Source organism: Chrysochloris asiatica, unplaced genomic scaffold (genome assembly GCF_000296735.1).
Source record: "Chrysochloris asiatica unplaced genomic scaffold, ChrAsi1.0 scaffold00085, whole genome shotgun sequence".
NCBI lineage: Eukaryota > Metazoa > Chordata > Mammalia > Afrosoricida > Chrysochloridae > Chrysochloris > Chrysochloris asiatica.
This window is the reverse complement of record NW_006408603.1, coordinates 1705744-1727465: the sequence shown is the minus strand read 5'-3', so window position 1 is coordinate 1727465 and position 21722 is coordinate 1705744. Positions and strand designations below refer to the sequence as shown.

The 21722-nt window shown below is 38.7% G+C and overlaps 1 protein-coding gene across 2 annotated transcripts in view; it reads right to left on the bottom strand.

Moving 5' to 3' along the window:
- TRIM33 (tripartite motif containing 33) overlaps positions 1-21722 on the bottom strand; it is a 150456-nt gene that overhangs the window by 7291 nt on the left and 121443 nt on the right. For both annotated transcript variants that reach the window (XM_006865884.1, XM_006865885.1), the window contains exons 14-17: positions 16014-16173; positions 13060-13409; positions 9602-9725; positions 7986-8060 (exon numbers count right to left, since the gene is read on the bottom strand). In XM_006865884.1, the coding sequence (XP_006865946.1) occupies positions 7986-8060; positions 9602-9725; positions 13060-13409; positions 16014-16173 (709 nt within the window). The remainder of the gene's footprint in view (positions 1-7985; positions 8061-9601; positions 9726-13059; positions 13410-16013; positions 16174-21722) is intronic.

The following is a 21722-nucleotide window of genomic DNA, read 5'->3' as shown; positions in this document are numbered from 1 at the left end:
TCTTTAAAGACAAGCAGAGTTAAAAGAATTTTACTTATGACTCCGGAAGAGTTAAAAATAATTAATTAAAATGAAGAGGAAAAAACACATAAAATATATCAATGTTGGAGAAAAAACAAGATGGTGGATGGTGGATCAGGCAGAAGTGCAGTAAACAGCTCTGTCAGCAACAACACAGAATACCGAACCAAGCAGGCTCAAGGGATGGTCCCAAAACTCTGAACAACATATAAAGGAATATTTAGAAGGTTGGAAGGCTTATAGCTTGGGAAATTTGTAGCAAAAGCAAGAAATCCATTGCTTTTTAATTCAAGACCCGCCATCTTGGCCGAGACCAAGAGGGGCAAGTATCAGAGCAGCCATGGACACCTGACAGAATAGCGGAAATAAAAGTGTGGACATTCTTTTGTTTTTGCATCTGTTCACTGGTTTCTCTCGCTGTCTGCGCACCTCCATTCTGGTGACTACAGAGGGTCCCTGAGCGAGTGGACACCCCACCCCCGGAGGGTTCTACTACACATGCACACAGATCTCCTTGAAAGGAACAGTTTCCATTTAAAACCAAATGCAAAAAAAACACCAAATGGCAGCACAAAATGGCCACAGCCAGCCCTGGACTGTTTATCACTAGGAAAAAGGCCTGAAAGGGATTGTGGAGCGGGACAGGCAGACTAAAAAGGAAATAGACCAAAAATTAAATCCTGAGTTATGTCACAACGACCAACAGTGGCATCGTGAAATTTCTCAGTTAGAAAAGTGAAACCCATCTCCTTATCATACATACCTGGAGGCAATCAGAAAGCATAAAAAATACCAAAATACATACCCATGTAAGTATTAAGGCCACAGATAACTCCTGAATATGCCCAAAAAACAGAAGCAGATGACCATATCAGCAAATGTCCAGAAACAAGATAAAGTGACTGAGGCAAATGAGCTGGAAGTAGACCTACACTCTATACTGGAAGATGGGCAGGCTTTGGAAATGCCAGAGAAGGAATTCAGAAAAATTATTATAAAATGTATCAAAACACTATACAATGAAGTTGAGAAAAATAAGGAAGAAGTCAGGAAAGCGCTACAGGAACAAATAAAGTAGATACAGCATTGGAAACAATTCAAAACTTACAGAAAGAGGAGCAAACGATTAATAATAGAATATCTGAAATGAACAATACAATGAAAGGGTAAAGGAGTAGAACTGAAAAGATAGAAGCCAATATTAGTGAGCTAGCAGATAAATCTCTCAACACTACTAAGATTGAAGAGCAAACACCAAAAAGGATAAAAAAAAAAACATGGACAACATGAAAAGGAATAACGTAAGAATTATCGGCATTCCAGAACAAGAAGAATCACACAAGTCCATGGAGGAGACAGTTGAAGAGATTCTGGAAGAAAATTTCCCTAACATCAGGAAAAGCGAAAAGATAAGCATTCTAGAAGCTCGATGAGCAGAGAGTCGAGAGTCCAGAAGAGAGGGCATATGCATAAGAACACCCACACTTGAAGATAATACCTACTTGACCTGGCTTCAATGGCTGGATGATCAGAGCTCAACTAGAAGAAGAAAAAAAAGAGTAATCTGATACAATTTGATGAACTTGACCTACACCTATTGATGCAGTAGCTAAAAAGAGGGAACAAATCTTTACAGCGAGGATTATTCCACCTTCCATACACAGAGTAGACAGGGATGGGCAACTTGGACATTGGCTATCTAAAATGAGGGGACAATAAAGGCACGAAGTGACTGGCTTATAAGGTGTCAAGAGGGAGCTTAGTTAAGGGTGTGTGGAGGAAGGTAGAATCTCCACTGAGTAGTAGCCAATCTGTCTGAGTGGGGCTGATGAAAGGAAACACAACTAGGTCTCTTGTGATACAATAGTGAATAATTGTTTATCAGGACTGATTGTGTGGGTTGGAAATGTAAAGGTAGACGTTTTGTAGCAAAGTAGAGGAGTGACTGACTTTGCAGTTCAGGAGCAGAGGTCCCTGGGACCATCAAAGGAGGAGAGCGGAAAGCAGGACCCTACCCAGAGAAGCAGTGATGCCAGAGATGGAGGCAGAGACGATGAGGTGGAGAGATGGAACGGCTGGGGACTTTAGACCCAGAGAGGGAGAGGGGCTGTGTGTTGATGACCGAGGGGCAGGCTTGCAGGGTATATATACCCTTTAGCTGGTTGATGATGCATGGAGGGGAATGTAACCATGGCAATGAAACAATATATGATAGGATGAATGTAAAGCTAATGTTATCCCATTTAAACTATCACATAATTCACAATAAAACATTAAAAATAAATAAATAAAAAAGCTCAACCAACCCCAGGAAGGATAGACCCTAAAAGAAAATCACCAAGACATATAATAATTAAGCTCTCCAAAATCAAAGATAAGGACAGAATCCTAGAAGCAGCTAAGGAAAAGCAAAGTGTAACATACAAAGGCAAGCAAATCAGATTAAGCTCAGATCTCTCAACAGAAACCATGCAGTCAAGAAGGCAATGGGGAGACTTATATAAAACCTGGAAAGAAAAAAAAACAAACAAACTGCCAACCAAGAATCCTCTGCCCAGCAAAGCTGTCAATCAAATACAATGCTGTAATCAAAACATTCCAGGATAAACAGAAACTAAGGGATTTTGCCAAAGCCAACCCTGCTATGAAAAACATCCTAAAGGAAGTTCTTTGGACTGAGAACCAACAAGAACAGACAACCACCAGACATACATGGCAGCATCGCCCTGAATTTATGTCAACAAATGGAAGAGTCAAGAACAGAATAAAATTAAAAGTACAGAGGATCTGGGAGGTCAGTCTAAGATCAATATAATTACAATGTGAAAGAAGGTAAAGACAGAGGAACAGATATCCAGGTGGTGGGAAGGTTAGGTAGATTATAAGATAAAATAGACCGTCTTAAATGGAGAGAAGAATTAATGGACTATAAGGTAACCAACCACAACAGTGGGAATGGGGTGCGGGTAGGGAGGTTAGTTCGGGTGTTGGGTAGGGCAATACAAGAAAGGGGAGGAGATGGAAGGACAAGACAGATAGGGAACACTGACACAGGTTTGCATGGGCTAAGTGGGACACAGGTAAATAGTGATGCATGCTCAACCTTGAAACAACAGGGCTCTGTGATACAGGGATCTAGACACAGTTTGCAGAAGGGAAATAATACTAAAATGCTTGACTGTCTTATGAATATTGGTTTCCCTTGCCTACTGTTGTAAAAAAAACACGTGAGTGGGATAGAAAGGAATGTTGATTACAGAAAACTTGTAAGGCCGTCTTCAGCCTATAACTGATTGGAATACCTAAAAGGGGTTCTAGAACTTGCCCAGTGAAATAGGCATCTTGCAAAGCCTTTGCAGAGTATAGGATCTTATGTGGAATCCTGAGTCCCATCCAGAACCTTCTGAGGTGGGACATTCCCACCAGAAAGGACAAGCAGACCAGCCTGCAACAGCTAGAGACAGAAGATAAATCTTCAAAGAAAGAGCATCAGGAAAAACCCAAAACAAAAAAGTCAGCATGACTGGCTACTATAAGAATAAACAAGCTGCTCGCCAGGAAGCCATCAAGGCAAGCAGGACAAACTCCCCTCTAAGACTAAAGGAGCTCTGGTAGCGTAGTGGTTACAAATCGGGCTGGGAACCACAAAGTCAGCAGTTCAAAACTACCAGCTGTTTCACGGGAAAAAGATGAGGCTTTCTGCTCCTGTAAAGATTTACAGCCTCGGAAACTCTGTACAGGGAACCGACTCCACGGCATATAACAACAAGACTGTAACTCAAAGTGAAGACATGAACAGGCATGTAAGCTTGCTGGCGACCAGATTGGCCTATTTATTGGTGAGTGGAAGAGGTGGAAAAGCAGCAATGAAGAAATGGGCTGAGTTCAACCAGTTTATTGACTCCCGCTGACCTGGAGATGAGAGAGAGAAGAGGAAGGGCTGTTTGGTCCAAAGTGTGGTGAGAGACCTGAAGACAGCGGAGTCCATAGACAAGGACAGCCAGAGGGCTAGAGCTGAGAGTGAAGCATCCAGCTGATATGAAGTGAGGGGAGATGCGCATGAAAACCCAAACTTGCAGACAGTACCCATTTGACCTAGCCTTGGTGGCTTGATAATGTGGTGAGAGACCTGAAGACAGCGGAGTCCATAGACAAGGACAGCCAGAGGGCTAGAGCTGAGAGTGAAGCATCCAGCTGATATGAAGTGAGGGGAGATGCGCATGAAAACCCAAACTTGCAGACAGTACCCATTTGACCTAGCCTTGGTGGCTTGATAATCAGAACTTGACTATAGGAAAATTACACACACACACACACACACAAAAAAAAATGTTTTTTTTTTTTTGATAAAGGAAAACAAGGGTAAATTGCTACAATTTGATGAACCTGACCTATACTCATGGAGGTAGTAACTCTAAATACCAACACAGAGGGAAGTATCAAGTATCAGTGCTATCCCCTCTGTACACAAGGTAGACAGGGATGGGCAACTTGGATACTGGTTGACTTAAATGAGGGGGAGATAAAGGCACGAAGTGACTGGCTTACAAGGTTTCAAGAGGGGGTTTAGTTTAATAGTGTGTGGGGGAAGAAAGAATCCCCACTGAATAGTTGTCATCTTGTCTAGATGGGTCTGGTGAAAAGAGATGGGGATAAGATTCGTATGATTCAATAGTGAATAATTATTATCATGACTAATTGCAACTGTCACAACTGTAAAGGTAGAAGTTTTGTAACAAAAACAGGGGAGTGGTTAAATTTATAGTCCAGAAACAGATCCTAGGACCCTATCAAGGGAGAAGAGCACAAGCAGAATTTGTGAGACCGTCACTCCAGAGAAGCAGTGATGCCAGAGACGGAGGCAGAGATGGGATCTTGGAGAGGGGGGAGGCTGAGGACTCTAGATTCATGGGAAGAGAGGGACTAAGAGCTGGTGGCTAGGAGGAAGACTTGCAGAATGTGCCCTTTGGAGGTGTAAATTATTATATATGCCTAATTGCCTTTTTTTTTTTAAAAAAAAAAAAGCTAAAGTGAATAGAGAGAAATACTGTTAACTGATGGTACATGGAGGGGATTATAATGATTGTAATGAAACACGGTGTATGATTTGTTGAATGTAAAACTGATGATTTGCCCTGTAAACTTTTACTCAGTCCACAATAAAAACCTTAAAAAAAGAAATCAGAAGGGGCAAAATCAGGGCTGTAGGTTCAATGGGACAGTTTCCCAACAAAATTCTCATAGGATAACCCTTGCTACCCTCAAAGAGTTAAAGGTGCATTGTCCTGATGGGGAAAAAAAAATTTTGGCACAAATTTTCTGAGCTTTGTCTGGCTAACGCAGTTTTCAATTTTCTTTAAAATTCTTCCTAATAAGCCCGAGATCATCCTGTGTCCTTCGAGATTATTGTTGTTAGTTGGTAAGTGCCGCTGAATCGGTTCCAACTCGTGGTTGGTTGGCTATGTGCCGTGGAGTCGGTTCCGACTCATAGTGACCCTGTAGAGGGTTTCTGAGGCTGTAAATCTTTACGGGAACAGAAAGTCCCATCTTTCTCCTGCAGAATAGCTGGTAGTTTCGAACTGCTGACCTTGAAGTTTGCAGCCCGATTCATAACCACTACTGTACCAGAGCTCCTTTTACAGTGATCCTGTATAAGTTTTTCCAAGGAGCGGGTGGTGACATTCCACCTTTGAAATTCCAAAAAAAGACACCATTACCTTTTCAGTTAATTTCTCTTTCTTGAATTTAACTGGCCAAGCAGATACCCTGGAAATCACTGTTTTTATTTATTTATTAAGTCATCTTCATGAGACTAAGACAAGTGTGTTACTGAGAAAATTTGTCTGCAGCCATCTGCTTATCACATGTTGTTGTTGTTGTGTTAATTTCCGTCGAGTTGGTTCTGACCCATAGTGACCCTGTACAGGATTTACAAGGAGCGGCTGGTGAGCTTGAACCGCCGACTTGCAGTTCTAACAGCTTTGCAGTCTGGCGTATTAACCCACAACACCACACCAGGACTCCTTATCACATAGCTATGTTTAAACATGTTTCATTTTAGAATAAACCAGTGCATGAATATGGGAATCTGTGTTTATTTTTTAACTGCTCAAAGAAATCTGATGTACACTCAAATCTGAAAAACAATCTTTTAGATGATATCTTTTAGTCTTACATCTGTTAACTCGTTCATAGTCTCTGGGTTAGTTTTGAAAACATTTTTGAGCCACTGAATTTGAGTATTAAAGATAACCAATATGGAACCATTAATCAAGCCTAAAATATTCATGGAGATCCCAGTGTTATGTGAGGTGCTGCCTTAAAGGCATTGAACTGTAGTCCTAACAGAGGTCACATGATTGAAACCAACTAAATTTTTCTGGCTAAATAAACTTTGATTTAATTTGATCAAGCACTGAGAAACTGAATACATTCTAACTAACTGAACTGTTTACAGACCACCTGGTATCATTTCTGATTTGCATCAGCAGTTCAGGATACTTCCAATTCATGAATGTAATATATGCTTTAATACTTTCCCCCATTAAGTTTTCAAAATTAAAAAAAAAATTTATATATATATCAATGTTGTAAGTAGAATATAATGTCTACTATAAGCAGTAGGCACTTAACCAAAAGGTCGGCAGTTCAAACCCACCGACACTATGTAGGAGGAAGATGAGGTTTCTGCTCCAATAAAGATCTGCAGCCTTGGAAATCATACAGTCACTATGAGTTGGAATCAACTCAGCAGCAGTGGTTTTCTCTATAATAGAGAAATCTAGACCTAGCATTAGAGGGAGAAAGATGATCATAACAGCACAAGTAACATTTCTATTAACTACTGACTGATCGTGCTGGGGAGCGCTGACACCTGCCTTTGTGTTCTAACTGAACAGAACAAAGCTATGAATTAGTCCATAAAGAAAACATCTGAATGTTGTTTCCCTCCTAATGTGAAGTTGCAAAACTTTAAGACTGGACAGACTTTACAGAATCAGATTACTATTTGTACAAGACATTCTGTGTCTAGACCTTTTGTGTTTTAAAATTCATTTCTCAGCCTATCTGGTACATACAGTTACTACCATTTAATATCCTATTGCATGTCTGTTATTCAACAGTATCTTATTCAGTAACTGAAGGCTAGCAAATAAAATAAAATGTATGTTGCATGCTCTAATCCCACTTGAGGTACTGAATACCTCTGGTCTGGCTTTTATTACAGGATTTTGGAACCCATTCCTATAAATGTCACTTATACAGATGAACAAAAAGCACTGGCTCAAAAAATTTCCCCAATCTTTCTGCAATCTTATCTGTTCATATAATAGAGTTCATTAAAGGCACAGTTAGTATGAAAGGTTTAATTAACATTCTTATTCAAATACATACTTTCATACAGACTATTTACCTGCCTCCCTGCTCCCCTCAACACTAAGAGTCTACACTTATAGAACTGGAATCTTAGGTAATTATTTAGTCCAATACTTCTAACTTTACAGTTTAAAAAGTAGAGGATGAAAACTATGTAATTTTCCCATATTTATAAAGTTTTACAACAAAGTCAAATCTTCTCACTTCAAAACCAATCTTATTTCCATTATATCTGTTTCTTTTCAATCCATATTAAAGGCACATGAAAATTAAAGTCATTAATGTATTATAGCAACAAAATCCTCAAAACCAAATACTAATTTTAATAACTGACTTTCACTTGGGATTTAGACGTTAATAAAATTTCTGATTCATAGTAAGAGCTCAGATATTATGTTAAACACTTTATATATTTATCAATTCTCAGAATAATCCAATGAGGTTAAAAATATTATAGAAAACAGGAAAAGTAAGTCTCAAAAAAGTTGAGGAGTTTACTCAGAAGCCTGATTTTTAACACCAAAGCCATATTCTTAAACATCACACTAGACTTCTTCACCAGGGAGCTACTAGGGTAGACAACTCACCGAAGCAGGAACTGGTTCCTGGAATTCAATACTTAATTCATGGCAATAGAGGTAAAGCAGAAGACGTTCACATTTCTGATCCAAAAAAGCAAAAGGGAAAAAAAAAAAAACACATGAAATATTTTCCCCTCACAATAAATTCTTAGGGGGAACTATTATCACTACAGTGTATTATCCCAATGAATTAAACATAAAGTCTCCTACATATTAGCTATTCAACTAAACGCATACACTCAAACTCACTTTCCCCTTCCCATTTAGTTTGAAGTCTATCTCTGTTCTACCTCAAGTGAAATGATCAAACTTAACAGTGCCTTAATCTGAACCAGGTAAAATAATTATGGTAATTTATCTACAATTAACTCTCAATGACTTATTCAAATGTAAAAGAATCATAATAGGAACATACAGCACTTTGTGCAAAAGAACTTAGTGATTTATAAACGATCAACGTTGCTCCCTACTGTAATTCCTTGAGGCAGACAGGACAAGTGCTGTTATCTCTGTTATTCATCCTTTCTTCAAATGATTCTAGAGTCATGTTCAAAATTAAATAGAAAATTCAATCCAGAATTTTTTTTTCTCTATTCAGTCAGAAGTACAATGAATTGCATTTCACATTATATGGCTTTCTAACTGCTAACATTTCTTTTAATATAAATTTTTGTAAAACCTAAATACACACCTTCACACTTGATAAGACAATGGAAGAAGGAATTTGCAAGTATATACATTAGAACCCCTAAACGTAACTCTGACCACAGAACTATGTGAAATATTTTGTGACTTTGGAGAATCAGACTACAATCTTCCCTTGGCATCCACAGGGAACTTAGCTCCAGGAGTTCCATAGATACCACAATCCAAGGATACTCAAAAGTCCCTTATATAAAATGTAGTATTTGCATATAATCTACACATATTCTCTAGTATACATTTTACATTCCCCTCTTACCACTTAACAGCCTCCCTCCTCCACCTGACCCTCCCCGATATTTTCTAATGGCAATTGGTTGAAAATTGGTGGAGGTGGAACTTGTGGAGGGCCGACTGTACTTTCTCATGAGAAGCCATTTTAATTCACATTCTCTACACAATTATTCCATTACCTAATTTCACAATTTGGCTCTGTAGGATAAGCACTGGTCTACTAACAAAAAATTGGCAGCTTGAGTCCACCAGCCACTTCAAGGGAGAAAGACAAGGCTTTCGGTTTTCATACAGACTTACAGCCTCAGAAACCCTGTACACGGCTGTCTTGATTCTTTACTTTCTGCTGGGTTTCGGGCATAACTAACAGGGGTGAGTGGTGGTGCCACTGAATGATGCTGAGTGTTGAGGTGGCTGGTCACTATGCTATTATATGTGTGGGTTTCATTTTTTAAGGGAGAAAGTTTTTTAAAAAATTAAGAATTCAGTTGAGAGATGGTAAGTGGGAAGATGATGGAGATAGTCTTGAGCTCTTGGCTAGATAGGCAGATTTTGAAAGTCATCAACATACCATCAGACAGTGAAATTAAATATTGTTTTATCAGGCTATACTAAAGGGAGGAAAAAAGATACATAGACAATGACCTATATAGAACCTATAACAAATCACCTTAGTAGGTACTTACCCTTTGGTCCACGGGGCTTAAACCCTGCACAGTTTTCCCCTTCTTACTATGCTGTAAATTATCACAGTCATATTCTACTTCTGGTTTTCCAATATCTCTGCAAAATGTGCATATCCAGTCCCCACTAAACATGGAAAGAGGCAATTAGTCTACATAATTATAACAAAGCCTGGTCCAGAAGCAAAGCTCCCAAGTGGTGTGTTACCAGCCTGTTTTCTTAGTTTCCAGTTTTGGGGAGAAAGGAGGTTCTGTTCTTGTCAAATCTTACAAGGTCAAGTTTTGTGATAAGAACCCCCTCACACTTTCCTCAGTCATTCTTCATCTGATTATCTCCTAAAAAGTATTGTAGGAGATACAGATGGGTAACTCGTGATACTGTAGTGAATAATGCTTATCAGGACGGATTGTGAGGGTTGGAAATGCAAAGGTAGAAGTTTTGTAACAAGGAAGGGAGTGATTAATTCTCCAGGATAGGAGCGGAGGCCTCTGGGACCATCAACAGAGAAGAGCCGAGAGCGGGATCCTACCCAGAGAAACAGGGATGCCTGAGATAGAGACAGAGATGATGACGTGGAGTGATGAAGCGTCTGGGAACCTTGGACCCAGCGAGGGAAAGGGACTGTGGGCCGAAAACTGGGGGGAGGAGGGAGAAGTGTAGGGGGCGGATTTCTGGAATATACCCTTTGGGTGGTTGATGATGCATGGAGGGGATTGGAACCATGGCAATAAGATGGAATGAATGTAAAACTAAAGCTCTCCCATGTAAACTATCATATAATTCACAATAAAACATTAAAAAAAAAAGTATTATAAAAAAGTGGCATCTTTGACTTAAAGGGGGTCTCTTTCTGCCATAAAATTGGTATCGAGTACTTGTGACATAAGACCAATACTACAACCACACGAACCCAATATTTGCAAAAGATAGGAGCTCCTCAGGTATATGAATGAACATATATTTCTCAGGAATACTGAACATGCCAAAGAGAACTTATTTTTTCTTTTAATGACTAGTTAAAAGCCTGTAACACACATACCTGTAAGTATATGTACCATTTACCTTTTAACTGTTAAGTGTCTATAATATATCTGCATCAAGATTTGTACCAAACTAGACTCCAGAATCATTACATATCTTTATATATAAATAATATATTTGTATGTATGTGTATGGGTCTAACAATGGTTCTAACCTATATGGACCAACAGTTCACAATTCCCACCTACCTAATGGTTCTGCTTTTAAGAGGAAGCATTCAGTGTTGAAGCATTGACAACCCAGCAGATTGTCACTAACCCAAGGAAAGAAAAACATGAAGTCTTTATTTCAAAATCTAAATGCCAATCTTTTGTTTTCTAAAAGAGAAAGAAGGTTCCTTCCTGTTCTATCCCTGACAAAGACCTATACCTTCTAAGTTTTAGGTAAGAATGATACACAATTCTTCAGAAAAACATGCTGGCCCTGTTCATATCTACCAATTTTCTAATCTAAAGGTTGGATCTTTTTCAAAAGAAAGTAGCACTGTTCCAAAAAAATCATTGGTTCTCAGGAACTTAAGAGACAATCTGGTTTGTTTGTTTGTTTTTAATCTATAGGCAGAAACAAACTTCCTTTTCCCTCAAGAACACTTTTTAAAAAGCTGGGAAACAGGGTGCAGGGAAAGGAAAAGGTAGTACTGGAAAGAAAGAAAAATAACTCCATCTATGTTCACTGAGATCAATCTGAGACAACAGACTGAATGAACACAAAATGCACAATGTTCACTGGAAGGGATCTAGGTCATCCAACTCTAACCCTATCAACTCCATAATGCAGAAATGAATCCCTGCAAAACAGAAGATTCATTCAAGCTCATTAAGCTAGTTCAATACAGAATGATGGCCGGCATACGAGTCCAGTACACTGGTGAACTGCTGTCAAGTCAGTCCCAACTCATGGGGAGACCCTATATAGGGGGGTTCCAAGGCTTCCAACTTTCAATCTTTGTGGGAGCAGAAAGCTTCATCTTTCTTCTGAGGAGTCCACTATACTGCTATTGTTGTTGAATCAGTTCCAACACATAGCAACTTTGTAAAGGATTTCCAAGGAGCAGCTGGTGGGTTTGAACCGCCACCTTGCAGTCTAGTGTTTATCCTACAGTGCCACACCAGTATACTAGCTCCATTTTATTAGCTAGTATCATCAGTTCTCCCTGGGTGCTCACCAACCAATGCTCACCAACCTGAAACCCTCTTTGTTGTTGTTTTCAAGTGCTGTCAAGTTGGTTCCAACTCATAGCAACCTTTCATAGGGTTTCCAAGGAACGGCTGGCAAGCTGATACCGCTGACCTTGAGGTTCAAACTGACATTGCAGTCTATCACTAAAGTCAAAGCAGTTTGAGAACAATACTTATATTTTCCACAATTCTTTTAAAATCTTTTTACCCTGAATTTTTCTAATTTAAATAAGGAATTCAGTTAACTGATCATCCCAAAGTTAATGATTAAGAGATACTTCTCTGAGTTTATCTCAGAAGAACCCTAGGAAAATCTACACATAAGGAAGTAGTCACTACCAATTAATGTTTTCAGTGGTCAAGGGGTAAGAGGGAGAACCTAACAAATGCAAGACATTATAGTCTTTAAAAAGACTTTTTTCACCCTTTAATAGCAATTTTTGCTAAATGGTACTCACAAACCAAACCATTATCATAGACCATATTAAGATTATTGGCTACTGACTAAAAAATTCTGCTTCAGAAATAAATGAACTTTCCCCAACACCCCAAAATTCCTTCATCCTTCATAATTTAGAGTTTTATCCAGTTACATTACACTTCGTATAAACTAAAGGCCAAGAGGTAAAGAGTCTATTGTTTGGTAACACAGAACTCAAATTCTAGACATTTGATTACCCAGTTATCATATTTTCTGAAAGGATTACCAAAGGATTAGTAGGTCCTTATTTTACAAACATAGTATGCACTGGTTAAGGCCATTTCTCCAGAGTAAATTTTTGCTTATAAAAATGAACCCCCAGAGTAGTTAATCTTACAGTCCAGAAACAGAAGACCCTAGGACCATCAATGGAATACAGCATGAGCAGAATGTGGGCGCCTATCCAGAAAAGCAGCAACACCAAAGATGGAGGCAGAGATGATGACATGGAGAGAAAGAGCAGCTGAGGACTCATGGCAAGAAGTGTATGCTGGTGGCCAGGAGGAGGGCTTGCAGAATGTGCTGTTTAGTTGTTTAAATGATTATATATTCCTGAATGTTTTTGTGTATGTTAAAAAAAAACCCAAAAAACAAAAAAATAATACGGATGCATGGAGGTGACTGTAATCACTGCAATGTAACGAAATACGATGAGTGTAAAACCAACGTTCTCCCATGTAAACTATCACTCAATTCACAATAAAAACTTAAAAAAAAAAAAGAACCCCCAGATATAAATAGTTCTGTATTTCACTGTTACCTTGGAAAACTAAGAAGTGTCGGAACATGACAAGTTAGATGAAAGACCTTTGGACATTTTTCACAGCACAAGAGATCCCCTCCATTTTGACAGACAGCACACCAGTCTTCATTTGGGTCATCATCTTTGTTGTTGCCATCTCCACCAATCCTTGCTGACCTGTGCATGAGGCTTCGAGCTGGGGATTTTCCATTAACAAGAGTGCTAAGCCCTGACTGTTTGCAGCTTTCATTCATATCTGTGGGTTCCGTTTTCACATGGTTTTCCAAGCTTGCTAATGCATCCAACTCACTCTCTAAATGCAGGCTGGTTGAGAGAGGTGGTGTCAAGCTACTCTCAGGACTGCTCAACTGAAAATAAAACAACAACATATTTTTGAAGATTTATTTAAATCTTATTATATGAAATATGCTTGCATGTATGTGTTATTTAAAAGTTACATCAATATGTATATAAACATACTAATAAAAATGTTCAAATTATTTTGTAAATTACATTAGTGACATAAAGGAGCAAAAGAAACTTACAAATTATTTGGTGGTGGTGGCTGTGTGCCGTCAAGTCAGTTCTGACTCATAGAGAATACAGGGTTACCGAGGCTGTAAATCTTTGAGAGCAGTAAGCCTCATTTTTCTTCCGAGGAGTGTCTGATGGACTCAAATTGTTGCCTTTACAGTTAGCAACCCAATACATAACCCACTGTGCTACCAAGGCTCATTCAAAATTATTTAGACATGCTAATATATGGTTTTGTTGTTGTTGTTAAGTACCGTGGAGTCGGTTCCAACTCATAGTGACCCTGCACAGGGTTTCTGAGGCTGTAAATCTTTACAGGAGCAGAAAGCCTCATCTTTCTCCCATGGAATGGCTGGTAGTTTTGAACTGCCAACCTTAAGGTTAGCTAGCAGCCCAATTCGTAACCAGTACATGAACTCCTTAATATATGGTTTTAGAGGGCAAATAAAGAAATAAACCCTGATACTGATTGAAGAAACTGAACTGTATGAAGAAAAATGTGGCATCAGGATTGGAGGAAAACTCATTAACAACCTGTGATACGCAGATGATAAAACCTTGCTTACTCAAAGGGAAGAGGACTTAAAATACTTCCTGATGAAGATCAAATACTACAGCCTTCTTTATGGGTTGCATCTCAATGTAAAGAAAACAAAAATGCTCACCACTGGACCAATAAACAAAATCATATAAATGGAGAGAACACTGAAGCTACCCAAGACTTCATTTTGCTAACATCAACCATCAACACTCATGAAAGCAGCCGTCAAGAAATTAATGTATTTTGCATTAAGCAAATCTGCTGCACAAAACTTCTTTAAAGTGAAGAGCAAAGATGTCAGTTTGAGGACTAAAGATGAGCCTGAACCAAGCCATGGCATGGTATTTTCTCAATAGCTTCACATGCATGTGAAAACTGGACAATGAATAAGGAAGACCATAGAAGAATTAATGCATTTGAGTTATGGTGTTGGAAGAGGATATTGAAAAGTATGATGGACTACCAAAAGAACAAACCAACTTGTACTGGAAGTAGTACAGCTAGAGTGCTCTTTGGAAGCTATGATGGTCAGACTTTTTCTCTTATATTTTGTACATATTATCAAGAGGGACCAGTCACTAGAGAAGGATACCATGTTTGGTAGAGTGGAGGGTCAGAGAAAAAGAGGAAAACCCCCAATGAGATGGACTGGCACAGTGGCAGCAGCAATGGGCTCAGGTGTAGAAACGACTGTGAGGTTGATCCAGGACTAGACAGTGTTTCATTCTGTTGTGCATCGGGTTTGCTGTAAGTCGGTACAACTCGATGGCACTTAGCAATAACAACAACTGACTGTGAAGTAGCATATAGTTGTACTATTCCTACAGAATTGCTAATGTCAAATCATTTTTCACATCAGAATGTGTTGCATAATGTTTGAGAAGTCTTCAGAAATCTTCTGATAACCAATCATTCTATTAACGCAGAAAGAACATGAAAATGTAAGCAAAATCTTTCACCATCATTTTGCACCCAGTTTTATGAAGGTATTTTCCAAACCACGTTCTGGATGAACAGGCGGCACTGCTCCTAAACAAGGTAACTCTGATGTTCCCAGCTCTGTAAAGCTACATACTCTGAGCTAAATATACTCATCCTCTGAGCTGAAATTCTTAAGTGTCAGTCATGTAGAAAATGAGGAACACCCTGGGCAGTGAGAATGAGAAAAAACCAAGATGGAAATTTCCAAACAAATAGGGATCTTCATTCTAAATTACAAAATTAATAAATGTTCCAAATGACAAGCTCTAGAATGATTACTAATTCATAAGCCAAAAGGCAATCTTACTATCACAAAACTCTTTGATCACTAAACTTCTTTCATGTCAACAGCGTTGATGCTGAGCTCACAATTCTAGAAAAGCCAAGGATCTTCTTTGGACTAAGACTAAACTTAACTACTGAGGTCCTCACCAGCTGCTCCTTGGAAACCCTACACAGGGTCGTCATGGGTCCGAAGCGACTCGATGGCACTTGACAACAACAATGAATTCAGAGTAAAAAAGCCCCCAACGGAGCATCACGGAAACAATATTGACTAATAACAAATGCAACAATAATCTCATATGAGTGCAAAATAAAATGAAATCTTTTGTTGTTGGTAAGTGCCGTCAAGTCAATTCCAACTCAGTTATACTGTATAGGGTTTCCAAGGAGCATCTGGTGGTTTTAAACTTCTGACTTTTCTGGTTCGCAGTCCAGTGCTTACCCAACAGCACCACACAAGGAGTCTTTATTTCCTATTTATTGGAGCTGTGTCTTAGGCCAAAAAGTTGAGTCAGAAAAATGGAGAGTTATTTGTCTTATGCCACGTAAGAAATTTCAAAATTCATGTCCCCAGATCCAGTATTGTTTAATACACTCACAGATAGACCTTGTCCGACTCATGGGAGCTTACCATGCAAGCACTCCTCCTGCCATCCTCAGTCTTTTCTTGTTTCACAGCTCCTGAAAAGCTACATATTTCGTCCTCAGTCCCAGGTTCTTGCTTGACCTTCACTTGATCAGATTTGAAACTAAGACTGGTCTTCTCAGCAGTTCTCCCTGATGACCCACAGCTAATGAAAGACAACAAATACAGGCCACATGTTTGAATGTGGGTCACATATAAAAACAATGATCATAAGATAAAGACAATAGACGACATTATAGAAGATAAGGACTGTTCAGGATTCAGGAAAGAGAAACGTGGAGTAAACCTAGCTTCAAACTCTTTATAAAAACGTGGAACAAACTTTCAAAAGATCCTAAAAACACATTCTATACTCTGAGGCACTTAAAATAACCATTAAAAAAGACTAGTAAGCTGTCATTCTCCCAGGCCAGTAGGAAAGACAGCGTCTCTTTTAGTAAGTAGTTTTCAACTTTCCTCGGTCCCCAAACATCTGAGAAATGACATCAATCATAGTGGTTTTTGAACCCTCTTCAAAGGAAGATAATTTTGGCTTTTAAAAGGAGATTGGGGCAAGAAGAAAAGGAGTAGCCAACATCCAGAATGTCCTTAGACAGTGTCATGGTTAATACCGTGTTCCAATTTGGCTAGGCTATGATTATCAGCAGTTTGGCAGACATTATGTACTCACCATTTTCCATTCTGTGATCGGACATGAGCAGCCAATCAGCTGAAAGGGACGTTTCCTTATGGGTATAATCTACCTCCTTGGAAACACTATACAAGGGTCACTATGAGTCAGAAATGACTCGGCAGCACTAACAACAGTAACATATATAATTGGATGTTCTGGCAAACCTGGCTCTCTGTCTTTAATCTGAACTCTTCTTATCACCTGACTTCCGATTCTTAAAGCATAGAAGGCATCTACAAAACTCTCTAGCCGGTTACCTTACCTGCATAAGATTTAGGATTCACCAATGCCCACAAATCCATGTGCCAGCAGAGGTCCACTGCCTGTCGCCTGAACTACACATATAGGACCTGAGCCTCGGAAACCATATACAGGGTCATTATGAGTCAGAACCAACTCCACAGCACACAACAACAACAAAGCCTTGATAACTGAATAAGCCATTTCCTCACAAATGCATGAGCTCTTTTCTTGAAGAAATTTCTCTCTATATTTTCATATGTTTCACTGATTTTTCTTCTCTAAAGTACCTAGACTAAAATCGATAATAATTGGATAAGAGGACAGATACATGACTAATCAGTTATATCTGGAACACAAAACAAAACTACTGTTTAAAGAAGTCAATCACTTTTAAGACTGTGTTGCTACTAAGAATGAACACCTTTTGCACTTAAATCTGTACAGTTCTCCTAAAAATATTTGAAGTATAATTATAAAAATTAAAGCAAGGATTAATTAGGACCAGTCATTAGAAACATGCAAACAAAATCATTTATATAACAATTTAAATAAACTCTTTCTTGCATTATTGCTACATTATTCAAATTAGAGAGTAAAAAACAGTCAACATTTATTGCATTTTATCTTAAATTGTATACACATGGGAGAAAGATGAGGCTTTCTGCTCCTGTAAAGATTTACAGCCTCGGAAACCCTGTGCAGTGTGTCACTATGAGTTGGAACTGACTCCACGGTACTTAACAACAACAAAAACCCTCATATCTTGACTCTATTCATCAAAAAGACCTAAAACAATGACTATTTCAGCAGCAATGAATACCCACAGTACCAGGAGACTGTCTCCAAACCAGGTGCATAATGGCTAACGTGACAAAATCAGAACAGACTCAAATTTCTAAAGTGTTGGTAAATAACTGGAATAGGAAAAGTATGCAGGTCTGGAATGGGAGGCTTGGAAGAAATATAGCACAAACCCTTTCAGGAAGCTGGAACATTGTCAGAACTCTGGAGTAACACAGTTGTTGTTGTTGTTGTTAAGTGCCAGAGTAACACAGTAAGATGCCATTTATGAGCAGGCCCCAATGTGTTCCCATCTTTGTCAGACAAAATATTTGGTTGTTACACAATGCACACACAGTCCCTGTTGTTTAGAAGGAAGATTAAGTTTCTAGCAGGGCATTAACCTGCAACTGTTCGTATTCTACTTACTGTTTCAGTACACCCATATTTTAGAAATCCAGGTCTATTTCATCACTACACCTGAATCACTAAGAACTGGTTTGGAGCCCTGTTCCAAAAACCACTTCACTAGCATGACCAGGATTTCTAGGAGACATGGATGATTCCAAGTTTGAGACAAGGAACACTCAAGATAAACCAGGAAATCTTTTCCTACTAGAGAACAAGCAAGGTTTCAAAGACTACTGACATTTATCAAATAGACTATGAATACTCACCACAACTTTTTAAAAGTAATGAATTATAAGGAAAAGGAATAAAAAGTCAACTTGAAAACGTTCTAAAAGGTAAAAATTGAAATAATTTAAGCATCAATAAAAAATATTAACAAAGACCATGAACATAACCCACCTGAATTTAGAAATAATCTCAAGAGCAACAAATTTGATGCATTAGACATGAATGACTGAAGACCAGAAAAGTTATGGGAGGACATCAAGAACATGATACAGAAAGAAAGCACGTTAAGAAAGCGAGAAAGAAGGAAAAGACCAAAATGGATGTAAGAAGAGATTCTGAAACTTGCTCTCCAGCATAGAGATGCTAGAACAAATGGAAGAAATAGGAAGTAACAGCTAAGCAGAAAATTTTCAAGGGTCACTAAGTAAGACAATGTTAAATATTATAATGTAATGTACAAAGGCCTCATGTTACAAAACAAAAAAGGAAGAATAGGCTCACTCAGCTATGCCAAGAAACTTGGAAAGACAGCTACTTGACGAACTGATTGTTACAGATCCAAATTTGTGTCTGTTCCAAAGAGAAGTGACCCAACGGAATGCAGAAATCATCGGACAATAACATTAATATCATATGCAATGAAAATTTTGCTCAAGATAATTAAAAAATGGCTGCAACAGTACATTGACAGGGAACTGCCAGAGGTCCAAGCAGCATTCAGACAAGGATGTAGAACTAGGAATTATCACTGTCGACAACAACTAGATCTTGACTAAAAGCAGATACAAGATGTCTATCTGTGCTATACTGACTATGCAAAGACTTTCAATTATGGATCATGACACCCTATGGACAACATTGCAAAGAATGAGTAACCAGAACACTTAATTGTGCTCATGAGCAACCTTTACACAAATCAAGAGGTAGTCATTCAAATGGAACTAGGGACATGGAATGGTTTGAAATTTGGAAAGGTGGGTATCAGGATTGTATTCTTTTACCATACTTACTCAATCTGTACACTGAGCAAATAATCTGAGAAGCTAGATTACATGAAGTACAACATGGCATCAGGAATGGAGGAAGACTCATTAACAACCTAAGATACGCAGATGATACAACCTTACTTGCTGAAAATGAAGAGGACTTAAAATACATACTGATGAAGATCAAAGACCACAGCCTTCAGTATAGGATGCACCTCAATAAAAGGAAAACAAAAATCCTCACAACTGCAAGCACCATGATAAACAGAGCAAAGATAGAAGTTGCCAAAGACTTTCATTTTGCTTGGCTCCACTAGAAACACTCATGGAAGCAGCAATCAAGAAATCAAATGACATACAGCATTAGGGAAATCTGTGTACAAGACCTCTTTGATGTATTCAAGAGCAAAGATATAAGTTTGAAGACTAAGGTGCACCTGACTCAAGCCATGGTATTTTCAATAGCTTCATATGCATGTGACAGTTGGACAATGAATAAGGAAGACTGTAGAATAATTGATGCTTTTGAGTTATGGTGTTTGACAAGAATACTAAAAGTACCATCAACAGCTAGAACAACTCTGTGTTGGAAGAAGTACAGCCAGAAAGCTCCTTAGAAGTCAAGATAGCAAGCTTTCGTCTCTCATACGTTGGACATATATCAAGAAAGATCAGTCCCCTAATAACAAAGGGAACTGGAGGAGGCTTGGTGTGTCACTGTAGAATAAACATGGATTTCTAACTGCAAAGCCAGTGGCTCAAACCTACCATCCATTTCTAGGAAACACTGAACAGGGTCACTATGAGTCAAAACACTTGATGGCCCTTAACAACAACAACAAGGGAACTGAAGGAGTCCTGGTATAGAATTATATGGTAAGCACTGGACTGCTAATTTCAAGGTCTAAGTTTTAAACCCACCAGCCACTCCTCAGACACTCTACAGTGTAGGTGTCAGTGTAAACCAACTTGAAGGCTCTGAACAACTACAACAAGAACTGGAGAAGTTTCAATTTCATTGAAAACTCTGAAGTACACTATTTGGATTTTGGAAGTAAACACTATGTATTTACGTGTGAAATCTTAAAACATTATCACGATCTTTATACATTTCCTTTCAAAATAAAGAACTGCCACCAATAAAAAAAAGAAAGACCAGTCCCTGGAGAATGATATCATGCTTGGTAAAGTGAAAGCATCAGTGAAAGTGAGGAAGGCCCCCAAAGAGATAGACTGGCACAGTGGCAACAGCAATGGGCTCAAGGTTAACAATGATTGTAAACCTGGCACAGGACCGGGCAGTGCTTCATTCTGTTGGGCAAAAGCTTGCTATGAGTCAGAACCAACTCAACAGGACCAAACAGTAACAACACACTGGACTGATATCTGAATTCATAAAGACCATAAAACTCATTTGTCACCCTTGAAGGACTAGAAACCAAGGCTATTGGTAAGTGTCACTGAGTCCATTCCAACTCATAGCAGCCCTGTATGGGGTTTCCAAGGAGCGACTAATTGGTTTGAACCACCAACCTTACAGTTAACAATTCAGTGCTATAGCACCACACCTGAATTCCAGGAACCAAGGTGTTATCAGGAAAACAGGTAAATAAAAGAGAGAGAGAGAGAAATCAAGTATTCATACTGCCTTTCCTATAACCAAATAGTATATGATAGGAATGTACTCATTATAGAAGTATTCTAAGTAATGAATAAAGAAACGATACTCTAAAGTATTATCATGTTCAATCTCTAAAGTGTGGCACTGTAGAATCATCACTGGACTGCGAACCCCACGGTCGGCAATTCAAACCCACCAGCAGCTCCTTGGAAACCCTATGCAGGGTCGCTATGAGTTGGAACCAACTCGAGGGCACTTGGCAACAACAAAATAAAGCTCTAACCAATCATGAATGGTTTCTATCATAAAAAAGACCACCAGACATCATATACCCTGATGGACACATACATTAACCAACAATGAAGTAGTACTGCCTCTACCTTTGCCCAGATCAAACAGGAATATCATCAAACCAATGTATAGGAAATATAGAAAACAGTATATTTATGTGATAAGAGGAAGAGATTTCAATGTAAATAAACCAGATGAAGGCAATATATGTAACTTACTTGACGCTCTCTCACTCAAACCATTTGCTTAAAAAAAGAAGAAAGAAAAGTAACTGGATCATTACTAATAGATATATATTTTTAAAGATATGATTCTGTAGTTTTGTATTTTTTAAATCCTTATCTTTATGCAATATATATTGAAATGTTGTTGTTGTTGTTGTCAGGTGCCATCGAGTCGGAACCGACTCATAGCGACTCCATGCACAGCAGAACGAAACAATGTTCGATCCTGGGCCAACC